At 32.0% G+C, this 18,866-nt stretch overlaps 2 protein-coding genes across 11 annotated transcripts in view; both read right to left on the bottom strand.

Annotated features, from left to right (window-relative positions):
* Positions 1-141: 141 nt before the first annotated feature.
* On the bottom strand, positions 142-7,564 carry LOC141455946 (angio-associated migratory cell protein). 2 transcript variants are annotated; one of them, XM_074131462.1, is made up of 9 exons: positions 7,426-7,564; positions 5,626-5,872; positions 4,433-4,554; positions 3,398-3,535; positions 2,872-3,010; positions 1,845-2,047; positions 1,046-1,183; positions 690-865; positions 142-494 (listed from the first exon to the last, which is right to left on the bottom strand). In XM_074131462.1, the coding sequence occupies exons 1-9, from the start codon at positions 7,435-7,437 to the stop codon at positions 374-376; spliced, it is 1,296 nt and encodes a 431-aa protein (XP_073987563.1). In that variant the 5' UTR covers positions 7,438-7,564; the 3' UTR covers positions 142-373. The 2 variants fall into 2 exon arrangements, with proteins under 2 accessions (XP_073987563.1, XP_073987564.1); XM_074131463.1 differs by lacking the exon at positions 7,426-7,564 and adding an exon at positions 5,965-6,162.
* Rbcn-3B (WD repeat-containing protein Rbcn-3B) overlaps positions 7,483-18,866 on the bottom strand; it is a 24,241-nt gene continuing 12,857 nt past the window's right edge. For 7 of the 9 annotated variants that reach the window (XM_074131457.1, XM_074131452.1, XM_074131454.1 and 4 more), the window contains 17 exons: positions 18,247-18,406; positions 18,011-18,148; positions 16,206-16,274; positions 14,378-14,476; positions 14,011-14,199; positions 13,620-13,908; positions 12,138-12,339; positions 11,847-12,044; positions 11,554-11,629; positions 11,276-11,470; positions 10,906-11,092; positions 10,646-10,763; positions 9,869-10,021; positions 9,497-9,679; positions 9,278-9,382; positions 7,769-7,974; positions 7,483-7,620 (listed from right to left, as the gene is read on the bottom strand). In XM_074131457.1, coding sequence (XP_073987558.1) covers positions 7,792-7,974; positions 9,278-9,382; positions 9,497-9,679; positions 9,869-10,021; positions 10,646-10,763; positions 10,906-11,092; positions 11,276-11,470; positions 11,554-11,629; positions 11,847-12,044; positions 12,138-12,339; positions 13,620-13,908; positions 14,011-14,199; positions 14,378-14,476; positions 16,206-16,274; positions 18,011-18,148; positions 18,247-18,406 — 2,544 coding nt within the window. In that variant the 3' untranslated portion in view covers positions 7,483-7,620; positions 7,769-7,791. Of the gene's footprint in view, positions 7,621-7,767; positions 7,975-9,277; positions 9,383-9,496; positions 9,680-9,868; positions 10,022-10,645; positions 10,764-10,905; positions 11,093-11,275; positions 11,471-11,553; positions 11,630-11,846; positions 12,045-12,137; positions 12,340-13,619; positions 13,909-14,010; positions 14,200-14,377; positions 14,477-16,205; positions 16,275-18,010; positions 18,149-18,246; positions 18,407-18,866 lie in introns of those variants that run through there. The other 2 variants (XM_074131459.1, XM_074131453.1) reach the window with 2 other exon arrangements.

Raw genomic sequence — 18,866 nt, 5'->3', positions numbered from 1 at the left:
TATATTTGTATTTCTTTGTACTACGGTTAAGTTTTTGAAAATGGTAGTACATAGGATTGTCCAATAACTTTTATTTTACTGATAATACAATTACTGATAAAAACGTTTGATAATATAATTTAAAAAAAAAACAAAAACAAATTCTTTCTCTTTCTTTATTTTTACAAACATTTAACATTGTATTAAACAATTTTTTTTCATTTTCGTAGCTGGAAGTACTTCTTTCAGTTTGGATTCTTGGTTCATAATTGGGATTAGGACTGCACCTTTCAAATATTGAGTTCTCATCAAAAATCGCTTTAGGTACAACTTTTTAAAGATAGTCATCTTAATAGATTCATTAAAAAGAAAACTCGGGAGTGCTTCAAATTTATTAGGGTACTGCCGACATCCCATTGAAAGTGAAAATCTTAGAACTGAGATGTGAAGAGGACTCTAAATAAAATATTTTGACGGAATTGTCGTCTGACGATGTCATTATTCGCTTTCCGTCTCTGAAATAAAGTAAATTATAGAAATGTTACATCATTATCTTAAAAGAATCTAAATAGCAATTTTATGAACATATCGACGCTATCATTAATGTTTAAACTCGGTATTTGTGAGCTCATAATTTGGCACTTGAGTTAAACAGTATTTATTAAAATTCAAATTGCACAATTTAGATAAATTAAAACAGCAAAACTTACTTAGATAATGCAATATCCATTATTGTTTTGGTGTGACCTTGTAAGGAATGTTTTTTTAGTCCTGATCGGCAGTCGCATACATCTACAACAGCTTTTGTAGTTCCAATGCAGATATAAGGTTCAATACATACCAATCGGGTTCCAATTCCGGACAGTAATATTGCATGCCTTAAAACCTACGTAATGATAAAAAATTATTTAAAATGAACTTATCACATCACATGGTATTCATTGTTAATTTATTTTTTTCAATAGAAGTATGCTAAGTTGCAGAACCAAATAATGTAAATTTCAATATAGAAATTATAAAAATAATAATTGGCGCAAAATATAAAAATAAATAATGCATCACTTACAAGCTTTGAATGATCGTAGACGTGAAGATAATTGCTAAATGCAACTATAATTAAGCCGGCTAGACATTCATGGCCAAACTTGATCGATTCTATGTAATTTCCATTATCAGTTTCTGGAATTTCCAGCATACCAACCAGCTGAAACATTTATAATTAGAGAGTCAAAATGTCGTAAAGAATACTAATTATAGTTTACATTTAAATTTCCCCACACTAGACTTAAAAGAACAGAACTGAACAGACGCTATCGAATACTTAAAAGACTCTTAGACGACAGATCAAAACTCTCTCTGGACAACAAAAGACTAATTTATACATCTATTTTAAAACCCATCTGGGCGTATGGAATAGAGCTGTGGGGTTCAACCAAACGCTTCAATCTTCAAAGGATTCAATCTCTACAATCTAAAATTCTTCGAACTATTGTACACGCTCCTTTTTATGTCTCTAACTTGACTATAAACACTGACCTCAACATTCCTTTAGTCACACAAGTTGCTAAAACAAGATACAGAAAACTCCACTTCAACCTGCAATCTCATATAAATCCTCTAGCTAAAAATCTTTCTTCTAGAACTCTTCCTGACAACCCGACAAGACGCCTTAAGAGCCAGTGGCCTCGTGATCTCCTCTTAAGTGAAGAGAGCGACTAATAGCCTATTTTGGAGTGTCACCGCTGGGTAACTTCTCCACTCGTATTCTTCTGTTATTTGTTGTTACTGTTACTTATAGCGCCAACGCGCTGATTGTAGCAAAAATAAACGCAAAAAAAAACATTTAAATTTGACCAATTACTCACTTTTGGATTTTTCGTGGTAAATAGCAGCACTCGACCTTTCTTTGTTCCCAAAGCTACAAGACAGTTATCTGGATGAGCATCTAAAGAAACTATACTATGTGCAGGATCTAGTTCTTGAGGTTTCAATTTCGCTTTGAGCGTGAAAGATGAAAGATCCAAAATAATTGCGTATCCTTCATCACACCCAATAAGAGCATTCTTACCTGCACAATCACGTAATCAAGTCAGAAAGAAAAGGTTTGACTATTTCTTCAAAAGATAGGTTTGATTTATAAGTAGGTATATGTGCTCTGAGGTAGAGGTAAGGATGGTTTCTTCGCATAAGAAGCAGGATTTTATATGTAATTTCGCCTTTATCATCCATAAGAAGCCCATAACATTTTTAATTAGTGTGAGTCCCAGAACTTTAAAGCACTTTTTAAAAACGTTGTGAATATGAAATTACTCACAACACTTATATATATGCGAATAATCACATTATTAAAACAGTTATTATTAGAGAGTACGTAGAGGTTCTCCTTACTACTATCAGAAAAAGTGAACAAAATAATATTGCCTCGTTATTGCTAAAATTATACCATAAGTACGGACGGCTTAAGATTTTTATTAGAAATCTTGCAAATGTGATTATGTTCGCAATGGTAAATAATATTACTGATTTTTTTTTTTGTAAGACGCATGTTACTTCTAACCATAAATATACAAAATTGAGGGGTATTATAAAGAAAGATTGACCACCTTGCTGTAGAAAATGTGACTTAGATGAAAATCCCAAACCGTCTTAAAAAAAAAAATCAAGCGCGCTAAACACATAATTTCTTATAATTTATTAGTACATTAAAGGAGATATATGCACATACATGTATATAATATACATGTATCTATGTAAGTATGTAATCGTTGAATGGTTAACAATCACACAAAATAAACCATTACTTCAACATCATTCCAGTTATTCTTGATAAGCTTTTAAAAACACTCTCCTTGAAAACAATCGACACAAGTGGGGGTTTTGTTATATGCTCACCATCGGGCATGAAACATCCAACTTGTGAAGGACTATCCAATGCGAAATATTTTACTTCAAATGTAGGTATTCTCCACATACAAAACGATTCTTTTTCCGCTAACATGAAAACATTAGCTTTAGGATGCCACTCCAACCACTGCAATAATAATAAAAAATAATACACTAAATATAGGAGAGTAATTTATAAAAGAAAGTTAATAAAAATTAAAAATTTCAAAAATGAATTTTAGACATATAATATTGTCCCCTGTAAAATTATAAAATGAATGTTTCAAAAAGAGAAACTGGCGGTTAAACTGTCGTCTATCGGTTAAATTTTTATCTCATGTAGATACATCTTGAAGTAGTTCATCCAAGCAAGTGTGTTGTGTGGTTTGAATGAACTAACTACTTTGGCCAATTTTCTTTAATATTACTAGTTTAATAGCAAAAGTAAAGCTTTAACACAAATAAATTGAAGTAAATGTGAGAATTAGTATCGTTATATTTTATTCTAAAGCAACTAATAAATAAATAAACTTACACATGGTTCGTTGAAATTCATGGAATTCATCTTTGTGAAAACATTATTAGAATATTTCCAACATAAAAAATTTCCAGCCATGTCCACAGCGACTAAATATTTTCCATCATAATTAAATTTTATTATCGTTACGGAATCCTGTAAAAGGGGCAAAAATGTTTTCAATGCGAGTTTGACCTACAGAAGTGAAGAGTTCACATAGTTTTTTATTCTCTGAAAAAAAACTTTTATATTGCGATTCGAAAAGGATTTCAATAAAAAAACATTAAATGAACATTTTCAATTACTAAATGATTCGATGGTTTCAAGTAAATAAATTATTAGCTTTGTTCCAATAATTGCCGATTGACGTCTCATTACGGAATTATTCGGACCTAGACAGATGCACAAAAAAATCATTTGAGCAATTACATAACTATACATTATTCGTTTATGCAATTAGAAGCCCCATTTCCTCTAGTTATCGAATAAAATTGGGCAACCAACTTCTTAAATTTATTTGTTCCTGTCTTAGCAGTGAGGTAAAAGAAGTTTACTATGCTAAAATAACAGCCAAATATTTATCCGCAGTACTCATATGAGTTTATTAACACAAGCAATAGAGGCAGTGATAATGAATTAAAGGATGGATAAGGGTGGTGTTATAGAAGTGCAGATAGATTTAAAATACTGCCTTAAGACTTCCTATGGTAAAGACAAAAAGAAGTAGGTTAGTGCCGCATGAACTAACAACAGGGCGCCAGAAAAATGAATACTTCCAACTTCTCTTAAACAAACCTGATATGCCTTTTACACAGTAGAAGTGGCCGCTTAGAAAATTTATAAAATTTGAATTTTATAAATTCAATTCATGTATTAATGACTAATAGATAATTATTAAAAAGTTTGTATAACATTTCATTCATATTATTTAATAGCAATGTAATGTTCATCTACCTTATGGTGAATATGTTATCAAACATGATTCTTCAACAATAAGGTCAATCTTACACACTCTTACTCCAACTAAGTATTGACTAAAACTTAGCGATTTACCTGAAATTTTTCTTCCAACAAAATACGCGAGTCATCGCAATTCCATACATATAATGTTTCTTCTTCACATCCGCCTGCTAAAATTTCTCCATTAGGATGAAATGTACAAGCGTACACCGGACCTACAGAAAGAAATACCAAATCAGCAAAAAATTGTGATTAAAATATTTTCCTTAACACATTAGTGCTCTGTAGTTTCCAAAAGTTCTGAAAAAATCAATATAATCAATCAAATTTCATAGAAGTTACACAGACTTGCGAAGTTGGTTCACACGCATAGATTTTGTTTAAAAAATGATTGCCAGTAATGAGAAAATATTTTTAGTTTGTGGACAACATATATTTCAGACTAACAGCTCCGCAAGTGATGTCGAGGCGACATCTTCACATAGTTTTAACCAGTGACTTTTTAAGCAATTGTGTACAGCGTCTCATTATGTCCAGATGGTACGGAGGGCATAAATAAGGCGAATGGAGAGATTTCGTAAATTAGAAGCTTTATACATTGATCAGAGAAAGCTAGCCAAACATTACGTTTTATTTATGTACGGGTCGAAAACTAAGCAAGTTGGTTATGAAATGCTGTACACAATCAAACTTTATGCCAGGCTGAAGGATATCACGGGTAAGTCACCATAGTGAGCATTGATACAAAATGTGTACTTCAAACAGATGATGTAATAGTCTCGTTAATCTTAAAAATATACTTTATAAATAGTTTTATAATATATATAAATATAATTTATATTCTACATATAAAATATTAGTTGAAAATGACTGGAGAATCTACAGGGTGGGACATGCCTGGATGAGAGGGAATGAACAGATAAATATTAAGGTGAAAGCCTTTTTCCGAATTTTTATCCGTGTGATTTACATAATCGTATAAAAAAAGTTTTCTGGAAAGAAGGGAGATCGAAAGTAAACAAAAGGAGAAGGCATCATGACTTTATGCAGCCATACTTTAGCGATTGGAAAAGTACCATAAAAACTGCAAAGGGCTCTCAGCAGAACGCTTGCGTTGGATCTAATACTGTGAATCTTATATAAATGCTTGAAATTATGACCTAGAAAACATGAGCAAAAATCTAAGATTCTATTATTTCATATGTATAGTTTTGGCATTTTGCAAATCATTTCTAGTTAACTAATAGAAAAACAAATCAAGAAACCAATCACAGGTTTTTAATGACCTTTGCGTAAATTAAAAGTAAATGAAGAATGATCAACTTCAGGTACAATAGCATCATTTTCATTGCTGGCTTCGGAATCATCTTCATCCTCAATCATTTCTTCTGTGTCATTATCAACATCAATTTCTACCATGTCGTCAACATTTAAAAATTCTAAATCATCCAGAACTGAATTATCACTTTCAACACGTTCTAACCCAAACGAATGCATTTTTTCTTCACCATTTGACCCCATTTTAGCTGTTTTCTAAAAAAAAAAAGAAGTTTATTCGAAAAAAAATTATTGCAACAAAATTCTAAGGAATAAAAAATACGTAGCATTACAGCTTTAGATGTTACCTCCAACAAACATCAAGACTGACAAATAGATCTTATTGAAGTATACAATTATCAATACTCTGATTTATCATTTCTGTATATTATAAATCCAAGAAATTATAAATTTATAATTTACATTACAAATCCAGAAATCTTACAATTTTCACCATTAATCCACTTTAACCTTACTATTTACTAATGGAAGTCACATGGCTTATCTAGTATCAAATATTTCGACTTATGTAAAAACGATAATCAATCGATTAATTCGTTATTCCGCATTAACTTTCTCTAACTTTAAAGAATTTTAGTATACTTGCTTGCAATTTATTAGTCATCAGATATTTACAAAAAAGTAACACGAAATTGTTTATTTTTATTTTGTATTTGTTAGGAAAGCAGGCAGCGGAAAATCTCAGCCGTAAAAGTTGAAGGTGTAGAATACACATAGGTATAAGCAACTAGAACTTTTGAAAATAAGTTTTGATTGAATTAAGTTTTATTTTAACATCCCTGCGTATTTGAATTTGAAGCATGCTTTATAATCCAAAAACATCGTTTATTCTATTAAAGGTTTCAGTTGCCCTCTCACTGCCCCACAAACGGTATTTATCAGGTACGGTAATGCCATTTTTTTTTCTTCTTCTTAAATAATTGTTGTATCATTTGCATATAGTGAATTGAGACGAAGAACCAAACGTTTTAATACCACAAACTTCCACTAAATGTGGATCTCTGTACTGGTTTTTAGCAATTTATTCATTTAGTCCTGCGTGGGAAGTTAATTAGCGCACAGGATTTCTATACGGAAATCCGTGGTTCCAACCTAGCTAATACTATTAAGATTTTCATTTTTTTAAGAACTTACATCTCACTCTCGCTGATGGACAGTGTTATCTGCATTAAGAGAACACTCCGATGGCCAACAATGCACTGAAGAAAAGCTCCGGGCGCCTAAGACTGATATGACGCTCCTTAAATTAAAATGTACATAGTCCTGGGCTTTAGGACACCCACTCTACTCTAGTTCTACTAAACACGCAAGATATTAATGAGTTGCGTAGCAGGTATTCAACAACAAGCATTGAAACTTGTAACAGTAAAGTAAATACTTTATTAAGTTTTAAACATAACTTATATTTACATAAAATGCACATACAACTATTAAATTTTATAATATAATTATCATTAATGGAAATTAATTACACTATGACTACATCAAACAATTATAAATCAACCAACAAGTACAACAATCTAGTGTTACACTTATATTTGTGGAATGTACTCGTAACTTCTGCTTCTTGGGGAACACCTAAATAGAAGTTACCGACGCCTATCTCGCTCGCTGAAAAACATTTAGATTTGAACTAACAATGCTTTCAGGAGAGGAACATAATTTGCTTTGAAGATGGTATATATTTTAGGTAACACTCAATTACAAAATGGACAGGAAACTAAGGATCTGAAATTATTCAGACTTACATATAATATCATTTTCTATATTTCATAATTACTGAATCATTTGAAGATGTAGAAGAAGCTACTATGACTATCGAAATGCATATCTGTACGTCCGGTAGAACAATTGCAATAGCAATGAATTTTGAGTAGTGAGGTTGACAAAATTTTGGCGTTTGGAAGTTGTAATTTTATAATAGTTCTTAAATCTGTAATAACCTGAAAATGAAACAGAAAATAGCATTATTTACTAATTGTAGCGTTATTTTTAATGTAATTAAAAAAACACTGAGATAAGAAATTATATGCCATTACCAAATTTTTACGAAAACAAAATGTTAAAAACTTAATAAGAATCTTCTTTCACCTTATTTACAAAAGAATAATCTCTTAAACATTAAATCTAGTTTCAGATCCATCAGCCAACATGAGGGTGACTGTTCTGTTATTAATCCATACCAACTTAGCCAACCTCATTGGATTTAATCTAGACATTTCGGCTACAGGCGAAGTACTATACGATTTGATACGCCTCGTCTGACTAGTACCTAATCCAAACATGCCAGTAGAAGTCTGAAAAATCAAATTAATACAATCTTTGAGTTAATAAAGATATTTAATTTTTCAAGCATGATTAAAGGTTAAATGACTTTAAAAAGCTAAAAAAATCGCCTTGGAAATTTGCTCAGGATTGAGTGAGAGGGTATAAAATGATGTACTACTTTCCGACCAAACAGATAATAGAATGACAAGGGCCGCAGGAGGTGTGTAGTGCGCATAATCCAGAAATTGTCCCATTACTCAGCCCTGTTATTAATAAACAAGTAGTTATAAGTAGAGAATGAACGGTGGCAAGCCAAAACACTATCATCCAGAGATTTATTACTGCACCTCTGGGGATAAAATAGTTTGTAAATGATGTATGTATGTAAATAGTTTTTTAAAAAGTGAAGTAATAGCGAGAATTTTTCAGTAAATGTGCTAAACTAAAAATACGAGCATAACTCAACTACTGCAGCAAATTTACAAAGTATGGGGTTGTCAAGATAAGAAGATAAGTGATAAGTAGAGGCGGTAGTAGGTAAGAAGATAAGAATCCGGGGATTAGCTCACCCTATGCCACGATCTAAGATCGGGCAACCAGTTTCTAGACAGTATTTTTCCCTAAATCTTAAATACCGGCCTTAGGCCAAATACTCACTGCAAAAAAGAAAAGGGAAGAATAGGATGAAGAAATAATTGCCATTTCAGTCGAGTAAAGAAATAATTGCCATTTTATTCGACTGAAATGGCAATTATTTCTTCATCCTATTGGAATTATGTACCAGTCACCAAAATGAATGAACAACAAAAGAGATCTATATGCAGATCTTCTAAGCATGAGTGCATCTAAAGGAGTCGTTAACTGTGCATTCATACTAATTGTCTATTTACTAATTGCCTCTACGAGAAGATATAATGTAAGGGATTGGACGGGGTTCCTAAAGTAAAGAGGAGGCCTCTGACCTGATTTAAAATCAATAGCAATTACAATCTTATAACCACAAAATAAATTTTAAAATCAAGTAGCAAAAAAAAGATTTTAAAAGGGACAAAAAAAAAGAGGAAACAACGTCAAAGAGAAATTACCATGATTCTCGTTGATTTTAATAAAATGGCATTTTTAATAGAGAAAAACCCTCTTACAATAAGATGGTAGCCATTAATAACTTAACAGATGATCCTAGATAATACCTGGGGAGTTAGTTAAGCCCGGAAAGCTAATGAATTACAGATTCAAATGTAAACTAAGTTTTTAATTATTAATTTTTCTACGTTTTTAAATTAAATAATATATCAAATTAGGATTCAAATGATTAGATTATATCAAACTAACCTGCCAAAATGACAGTCTATTCTCACCACAGCTGTATGACACCAAAAATTTGCCATCTGGAGAAAATGCATTGGCCGTTATAGCCGCCTCATGAGCTTGAATAACCTAAGTTATAACAATTAAGTATATCACAAAAAAAAAATTATAATATGTTGCTACGAAAGCAGTACTGATATCAAAATGTTTAGGAATATCATATACATCAATGCATTAGAATACCTGACACTTAGAAGATCTAAGTTCATACAAAGCAACGGAACCATTTTTTGCGCCTACTGCAATCCGTCTCGTGGCAGGACAATGGCTAACTTGACAAAACCTGCAAACTGCTGGAAACACTTCATTCAGTGATTTCACTTTCAAATGGCCTGGTTCTACGCAATGGAGAATTACGTCGACTACCTGAATGACATAAAACATAAAAATCCTGATTCTGTCAATAAAAGAATGATTTTTTTTTTTTGTAGATTTTAAGATCTAATGGGTAGTGGGATTACTAAAAATAATTCGTTACTAATATGATTAAAAACTATTCACCCTAATTGTAATTAAGATAAAACAAAAAAATGGTATAAAAATTCCTCTACCTACCTCAATAAGTAAATCTGCCATTTCTGTATGCATTTTGTCAATGAGTAGTTCTACACATCTTAATATTTCAGGTTTGGCTCTGTGAAGTACTGCATTTGAAAGATTAACGTTCAAAGTCTGCGCATTTTGTTGCAGAGTATTATACCTGGCAACCTAGTAAAATTAATTTAACAAGTGTTAATATTATTGAGAATTAAAGAAACTTAGATGTACTGAACTTGAAAGCATTTTCCTAACATAAGATCGTACATCTCTTTAGATATAAATATAACTTTAGATATAACTGACATATTTCAAATTAATGTAAAGAAGAAGGAAAATCAATAACGCCCAATTAGTTGAAAATTAAATACCATTTGTAGCACTGTAGGATGATGTTTTAAAGATCGACTTAACTCCTAGCTAACAGGAAAATATCATTATTCACAATGCTATAAAATATTCACCAATCTGTAAATTGTATCAAATGAAGCTAAGAAAACTTCGGGTTCACATACTTATTTAATTTAACGCGCTTCAACATCTTCGGTTATTGGTACCCGAACCTGTTTTCAATGCACTGCCGGCCTCCAGACTGTATTCTGTTATTACCAAGAACACGGTAAGAAGCTCTTAAGAAGAGAAAATCTAAGGGCCAGTAACTAGATTCGAACCCGGGATTGTAGTGAGGGAATCGAATACGCTAACCTCATAGCTAATAACTTCCCTCCATACTACTTGCAGAAACTAACCACTGAATTCTTAGTAATCTTTAGTTTTATAAAATAAAAAATATACTTCTCTGGCCATAGTCGTGATAAAGGCAGCAGGTCTAGCAGTTGCAATTAAAGTCAGAGCGTGCCTAGCAGTTCTTGCAGAATCCGCTGCAGGAGTTAGAGGTAGGCCATAGGTCATACTATGAAACAAACCATTTTTAAAGATAAAACTAATTCAATAACATAAAAATAAATTAGGATTTATTCAGAAACGTTATTCTTAGTCAGGTTTTGTATAGTTTCATTTCTTCACTAAATGTTAACTAAGTTGTTGAAACGAACCTAGGAACTAGTTTGTCAGCGTCACAACAAAGTTCCAACAATCCAAGCAATACTTTACTGACATCAACATAAGGTTCCCAGACGGTGAAACCACGGCCTATAAGATCTATTGCTGCCCGCCTTAGAGGTGTATGTGCAGGAAGGCGAGGAGTTGCAGGTGCCAATAATAGATGAGTAAGTGCTAGACCTGAAACAAATAAAAATATTTCAGTAAGTGTAAAAAATTATTATACTTATCTCTTCGTTATTCCATGTAACTGCCCAACTTGTACAGAACCATTTTTTGATCAATATTAAAAGGATAAAAAATATATTACTAGTACAAAAAAAAACTTTTAAGAAACTAAATATTTTGTAAACATCTACTTACTGGTGAGTCTAGCTAAATTATTATTGCCGATACCAAATCCCTCTATGATAGAACTCTTTCTTCTTTGATCCGATTCTTTCTTTTTTTCACCCACGTCTTGACCAAATTCTGCTCCTATTACTCCTAGTAAGACTACAGCAGTAGTTTGCTTCCTTTTTAATTCAGCAGCTGAAGATGGTTTGCGCAGATATAATTCTAAAAAATCAGATAAAAGAAATTAACAGATTATTGCATATTCCGCCATTAAAATTGAATAAAAAAAAACAAATTGTATATACCTTCTGTTCCTTCTTCGTCATCGAACTCTTCCTCATCATGTAATGGAGGTGTATGACTATCTACAGTAGCACTCAACTAAGAATTTATTTTTTTTTTAATAAAATATGATTAAAAAAAGATAAAAGACAATTCAAAAATAATAATTTTTTAGGTCTATCAGATCATAATTTACTACCAACGAACATAATGAATTTGTGTTCTCATTTAAGAGAGAATAAAGCTGTTTCATAATACTGTTAGATTTTTAGATGCAACTTAACTGAAAATATTAAAAAATTATTCATAACATTACCTGGGTATTATTGGTTACTGGAGTTGACTGAGTATTTGGAGTTAGTGGTGGCGGCGGAGGTGGGGCCGGTGAAGCAAGAGGATCTGTGGAATTGTAAAGAGGTAAATATTGCGCCCAATGATCTACTAATGCTTTTCTGCCTTTCGTTCCTAACCGTCCAAGTTCAGCTAATAATAATGCTTGCGCTGCTTCCCGAACCTCAAGTAAAAATCGAGAGAACAATATGTATAAATATTCTAAGTAATAGGAATGGTGAGTAAAAATTTGAATATAATTGATAACTTAGAATACTTCTAGACAATGATGTTGCCAACGTGTAGCCATCATTTCAACTTGGGCTCTCTTGAATGCTTTGGATCCCCTCTGGTTAACTTTATCAGGCAGCAATACGCAATGAAGTGTGGCTAAAAGAGACCATCCTTGTTTTATCTGGGCAGACACTGTCTCTTCATTGCCTATTTCTTCAGCACCCCATGCTCTAACAGTGTTTTGGCTATAATGAAAATTCAAGTTGAAAATCGATTCAGTAAATAGGCACTTTTTTTTTTTTTTTTTTGCTGATATTGTCCAAAAAGTAATTACGAAGAGCCACTGTGGCGCCGATTCCAATTATCAAATTTAAACTTCCCATAATTTTCTGTTATCCTCCTAATTGGCGCTACAACTCGCTTACGCGAATCTTGGTCTCCTCTATCAAAGTACCCCAGTTGTCCCGGTCCAATGCCGCCGCCATTTAGTTTCGGACACCAAGGAGAGTTCTCGCATCCATAGAAACACCATCACTCCATCGCGATTTCGGTCTACCCACAAGACGTGTGCCATATATAAATATATACTTAATTATATGGTATTTGCTCAGGATTCATTCTGCCTACGTGTCCTACCCAACGAAGGCGTCCAAGCTTTAAAAAACTCATAATTTTCCGTTACGCTAACCATCTACAGAACTCAACCAATTTGTAAAAAATACAATTTCGGAGACTGAAAAACAAATACGTATAATTAGAGCAAATCCAAAACAGAAAATCTGCACAATTCAATACCGTCTCTATATTAAATTTGAGTAAGTAATTAAGAGATATGACAGGATTTCGTTTCCCTCACCAGGCATAAGGAACATTGTAGACATATTTGACTTTCTATACTGCCATATCTCAAGTAAAACGCTCTTCATTCCGAATTTAAATCAACGTTTACAATGGCATTCTAACCTTCTCGTACTGTGCGTAAAGCAAAATAATCGATGCAATCATAGGTTTGGAAAAATCCACAGGCAACTTCTGCCTTATCATCATCATCACACTCTGACTCACTCTTATTCATTTTACAATTCACCCAAGTTCTTTATACAGTGATACTTAAGAGAGCCACATCAGATATTTTAGTTTACAGTAGAGCAGGTTTTGTAGCCACTACTAATATAATCTAAATAATGCAACGGTAATTCACAATGTGAGACGAGAAAAATGTGAGGGTGTGATCTTTATCAATTATTTTACAAAAATAATTTAATCCAAATCTTTCATGCAATAACAAACTTTGCAATGTTGCTTGGGGCCAAAAAACAAATTTTTTTAAAGACAGATATTCAGACTTAGATAATAAAATTATTAAAAACTAAAAATTACCTTTTCCAGATATCGTAGATCGTTTGATTTACTTATGTAAATCAAAACAACTGTCATGGAATCATTAATTCGAATTCAAGTGAAAGAAAATGTCTTTTCCGTTTATATGTATTAAAAAAAAAATTAAAAGATATAATGAACCTACCGAAGAAGTTTACGACTTCTTTCTTGCTCAGCCACAAATGATGCATTGTTCATTGACATAAGAGTGTTAGCAATGGCTATAATAGCTAATAAATGGTAAGTGGTAATAGTTGTACTCAATTCCCAATGTGATTGGGCGGTGAACTGTCTAGTATTCTTCTCTAAAAGTACCATCTCTGGCGGTATTTGTGCAACTAAACTTGCGTCTGCTACATCAGACAAACCACTAATGCCTGCACCATCTGACTGTTCACATAATTGCCAAGTAGGCATTAAGAGGCTCATGTAACCTTTTCCAACAAAAAAAAATAATCTTTTAATATCAGATTAATATCTCATTTATAATTTAACAAAATTTACTAAATTATAACTATAAAAATAGGACACTCTACCTGCCTTCGAAATTACTCCAAAGGAAACGGGCACCAGAGGTCTTAATAATCCCAATTTAGTTTCACAAAGCAAATCTAAATCAGGATCAAGACCCCAGGCATGAAGCAATGATAGTAATAATTGCCCCATTTCCATCGTAATATTTGCCTCGCAAATTTTAGCTCTATTACTTTCACCACATGAAGTTCCTGAAAAATAATCGTTAATTAATACATAAATTCTGCTAATTGTTGAAATATTTTTGTTTTTCTAGTCTTGATATTGAATAATTTAAAGCTCCTTTCATTTTTAAGGTTGAATTTACTGTTACTCTCACTTTAAAGATTTATTTAATAAAATATAATAAGCTAAAATCTAAACATTCACCTTTTGCTTCAGGAGTAGTTGTTTTAAAGCCTACAATTTCTGCTTTTGCTAGTTTTGTTTGCACATTCTCAGCACCTTCCTTCATTTTGGCTAGAATGCCTAAACAATATAATAGAACCAATGATAATAAATGTAATAAACGATTTCACATTTTAGGAAGAACTAGTGCTTTATTTTATCGAAAAGATCAAATATTAATCCATTCCTAAAAAACAATAGTTCAAGAGTGAAATATTTAAATGGATTTTATAGGGTACAAATAACAATACAGACACAACTTGAAGATGAAATCGCATCAGATTACTCAAAATCAAATTCGTTTATGTTTTTGGGATTCCACTTTTTTTTCAACTAATTTTCTCTGATCCTAAACCTTACTTATTCTGTAATTATACATCTTTTGTAAAAGATAAGCGTGTACACTAATTGAAGTTTGGTGGTAAGTCAATCTACTTGGGCCACAGAACCGATAAATAAATTTTTGGACAAATACTTCCAATTAAAACAATAACCTTCTATTTTCAATGGTATTCTTGTACTAAGGTACTAGTCGACTGGATTTTAAATTGCACTAAATTGGTTTGATCTTCCCTTCAGAAAAATTTTCAGGTATTAACAATTTAAAACAGAAAGAATTTATTAATACATTCCAAGTCCTTCAGCTCTCAGACATATATCTTTTTTTTTTTTTTTTTTAATCTTTTATTGCAATTTACCACTGCAACAGTTGTTGCAACAAGCAAATACGGTGAAAGGGAAAAGAAATAACGGGAAATCATGATTGGAGAAGGCACCCAGTGGTGCCACTCCAGTAACGTGCTTAAGATAAGAGAAGATCACGAGGCCATCTTCTCTTCAATCTCCTTAGAGGATTACCTGGTAATGTGGAGGAAGATAGGTGATCTATGAGAGGGTTAGGATGAGCTGCTGTAGAGGAATGAAATTTGAAGAAACGAGTGTTAGCAAGATCTGTAATGAAAGGAATTTTGAGGTCATTATGGATAGTGAGGTTAGATACATAGAACGGAGCGTTAAGAAGTTTTCGAAGTATTTTTGACTGCAATGTTTGGAGGCGTAGTGAGTTGGAACGCTTAGTCGATCCCCATACTTCGATGCCGTATGACCAAATGGGTCGCAGTAACATTAGATATAAGAGTCTTTTGTTATGTAGGTTAAGTTTCGAACGTTTGTCAAGTAGTCTGGCGAGAAGTTTGTAGCGTTGGTTAGCTTCTTGTCTTTTCAGTCTAGTATGGGGATTCCATGTCAACCGTTTGTCTAGGTGCAGTCCAAGGTAACGTACTTTGTCCACAGCTGGTATAGGAGTTTGGTTCAAGATGACAGGAGGTAGGATTTTCCGTCTGAGAGTAAATACTATAAACTTAGACTTCGTAACGTTGGTTTTGATTCTCCATTTGAAAAGCCAGTCCTGTAAGTGGTTGATGTGTGTTTGTAGAGTTCGTGTAGCGATAAGAGGATCGGAATGTGGAGATAAGATAGCAGTATCGTCAGCAAAGGTGGAGAGGATAGTATTTGGATGTTGAGGTATGTCTGCTGTATACAAGGAGTAAAGAATAGGACCTAGGACACTGCCCTGAGGAACACCAGCTGACATATATCTGAAATTACATTCTTATATTTTTCTGCTAGCAACAAAATAAATAAATTAATAAAATAAACTAAAATGCAAGATAAAACACAGACAGGACATTTATAAAAATGTTAATTTTATTTTTTTAGTTCTTTCAATAATTTTTTTGTAAGTTACGTTTACAAATATGTACTTTGTTTATTTCTAATTGTTCTTATAATTTACCATAAGAAAATTTACCATGTTTATCCTTTTCCTTTAGAATGCGTTCCATATCACCCGCTTTATTCTTGACTTTACCAAAGAAGTCTAGTTTGTTAGCATGTTAAAATAAAAAAAAAGTGTATAAATATTATCTTGAAGAAATAAAAAAGAAAGTTTTTACTTAATATTCTTTTTTCGATGAAATAAAGAAATATTTTAAAACACCATAGAGACTGTACAGGGGATTACTAGAAAGTTTCGCAAAGTTTAATTAAGTTTCTGTTAAGATAGTGATTTTCAAGAGACATAATATGTCTTCCAATCCAAACTTCTTACAATAACCATTCATTTCAAGCAGCCTACATCAAAAACTGAGTGTAACTATAATGTATTCTATATTGAAGTTAAATGTTTTTTTGTATAAGATTTTCTCTTTCTAGGACCTTTTCACAGCTCACTGTCTAGTGATGGACAGTCTGCAGCGAGAGAACACTGTAGTTGAGGCCGGCAAGGCATTGAAAAAACTCTGGGTACCAATGACCTCAAATGTAGACGCATCTTAAATGATTATAATAAAATGTCAGTTTTATTTGTATGTTCCAACCATTCAAAGCAAAGATAAATTTCCAAAATTTAAATAAATTAAGCAGACGTTGCTGTAAATTGCATCCTTAAAAAAAACTAAATAGTAGTTTCAAAATATATCAAATTTTCAATTTTAATTTTCAAAATGTAAACACCATCAACCACCCCATTCCAGTGACAGTACTTCAGAACATTATATTCTAGATTAGAGATAGGCGAAAGACGGCCTATTGCATTATTGACTGGGACAAATGTTTATTTCCAATACCAAAATTTTCAAAACTATACCAACAATTAAGCTTATTACTGTTGCTCAGAGCAGCAATGTAAAGCTCTTCTGGACTTCTAGAGAAAATGGATGAACCAACAAGTGTGAGATCAACGATTGAAACGTTTTCAACAAGGTTATAAGACACTGGAAATGAGCGCATAGGAAACTGTCAACTTCAAATAAATATAATTTCCATCTTTAAACATCTTTTTATAACACTAAGGGAATAAATAGTAACTGGATAATTATAGAAACTTGTCAAGATTTAATTATCAAAGTCTAATTATAAATCAAATCGTTAGCAAGTTACAAAGTAAATGAAAAAGATAAAATATTACTTTATATGAGTATTTGAAATACCTCGCATAAACATGTTCTAAAGACTTGCTGATTTCATTAATTCGTTCGATTTCGCTAGGAAAAATATTATGATTGTACAGATGCTTTTATAATTTTCAAGAATTAATAAATACACATCACATACGAATGTAAAATAAAATTAGTAACAAAGAAACGCAAGTAAAATAAATAATAATATAAAGCTAAATAGTAATTACTCACACAAATTTATTCGATTCTGTGAGTCGATGTAACTAACTAAATATAATAAAGATGAATAGTACACTTTTAATATTTTTCTACTCCATAATCATTAAATTTGTGTTGTCCGCTTTGTTTTGGCGAATAATTATCCAGAAAAGCGATTGTTTTTACCTTACACTTAATGGACTAACAAACAATATAGACTAATGGAGATTAATAAATAAAATAAAATACTCGTACTATAAAAAAAAAATTGTAACTTCTCAGCATGATTTGGAAGAATGTTTTATTTGCAGAAATAACTTGAATACGCTCAAGTTTTAGGCTGAAAATGATGCTCGTTATATGTTAAGATTAAAATTATAATTTTAGCAAACAAGAGTTTTTTTATACCAGTAATTTTTATATAAATATAATTTTTACACCAGTTTTATCACCATACCTGCAATTTTTTTCTGTGCATCAGGAGAAGCTGACTGAGTAAGTGCCGCAACTTTCTGGTATTCACACGCGTTAATGAGGCCCTGTGCTTCTAATGTCCCTGGCGACATGGCGCTGTATTCTTCGCTGAGAAGTTCAACTGAATAAACCACGAGAGAAAATGTCAATTATTCTTTTCCTTTTTTTTATTATTATTATTTACATTCTTATAACATTACTTGTAAGATTATTACTAGCCTATAAGAGCCTCTATATCAAAACATAATATATGACTTTCTGGGTCCTTTGGATTAGTCCTTAGTCCTTGTATCATAAGAGGAAATGCTCTTGGTTTTTGTTGATCGCCACCATCATGGTGATTATGATGACTTAATTGTTGCAATTGATGAAGTCCTCTCTGTAAATTTTCAATGTACAACAAATTGAATTGACAAATCAATATCTTTATTTAAAATAATTTCTAACGCATCAGTAACGTTATTGTTCAAAAACTTAATTAAACTTTCTTCAATTAAAAATATTTTGTCTTGCTAAAGTCTGAATTGCCAAAAAAAGACAATAAAATAGGTAGTATCATGGATCCACAACTTTCATAAACTTATATCTAATTTCGCTCAAATAAAAGTAGAATTCTCCTTAAGGATGAAGCTGTTGCAACTATTATGAGAATTATGATGCACAAAATAATCTCGTAAAAAGAGAGTGAATCACGTCATTCTTTTCTACAGCTATCAAAACCTAACAAAAGATTTCTCTAAACTAGAACGGTGTTTCTTTTCGACTCTCCTTAAATTCATATTACGAATTAAAATTCGTGTTTCTTCTATCGTTAGTCTTTCTTCCATAGAAGAGAAAAA

Source organism: Rhodnius prolixus, unplaced genomic scaffold (genome assembly GCF_049639745.1).
Source record: "Rhodnius prolixus isolate KJV_2025 unplaced genomic scaffold, Rpr scaffold_4, whole genome shotgun sequence".
Lineage (NCBI taxonomy): Eukaryota > Metazoa > Arthropoda > Insecta > Hemiptera > Reduviidae > Rhodnius > Rhodnius prolixus.
This window is presented reverse-complemented; position numbering and strand designations above follow the sequence as displayed.

Bases quoted from the DNA above. Each gene is read 5' to 3' on its own strand.
- LOC141455946 (XM_074131462.1), bottom strand. The intron at 3,536-4,432 runs GTAAATCGCTAA...CCCCTTTTACAG, and splicing joins TGTTGGAAGAAAAATTTCAG to GATTCCGTAACGATAATAAA. The intron at 1,184-1,844 runs GTGAGTAATTGG...TAAATGTTTCAG, and splicing joins TTACCACGAAAAATCCAAAA to CTGGTTGGTATGCTGGAAAT.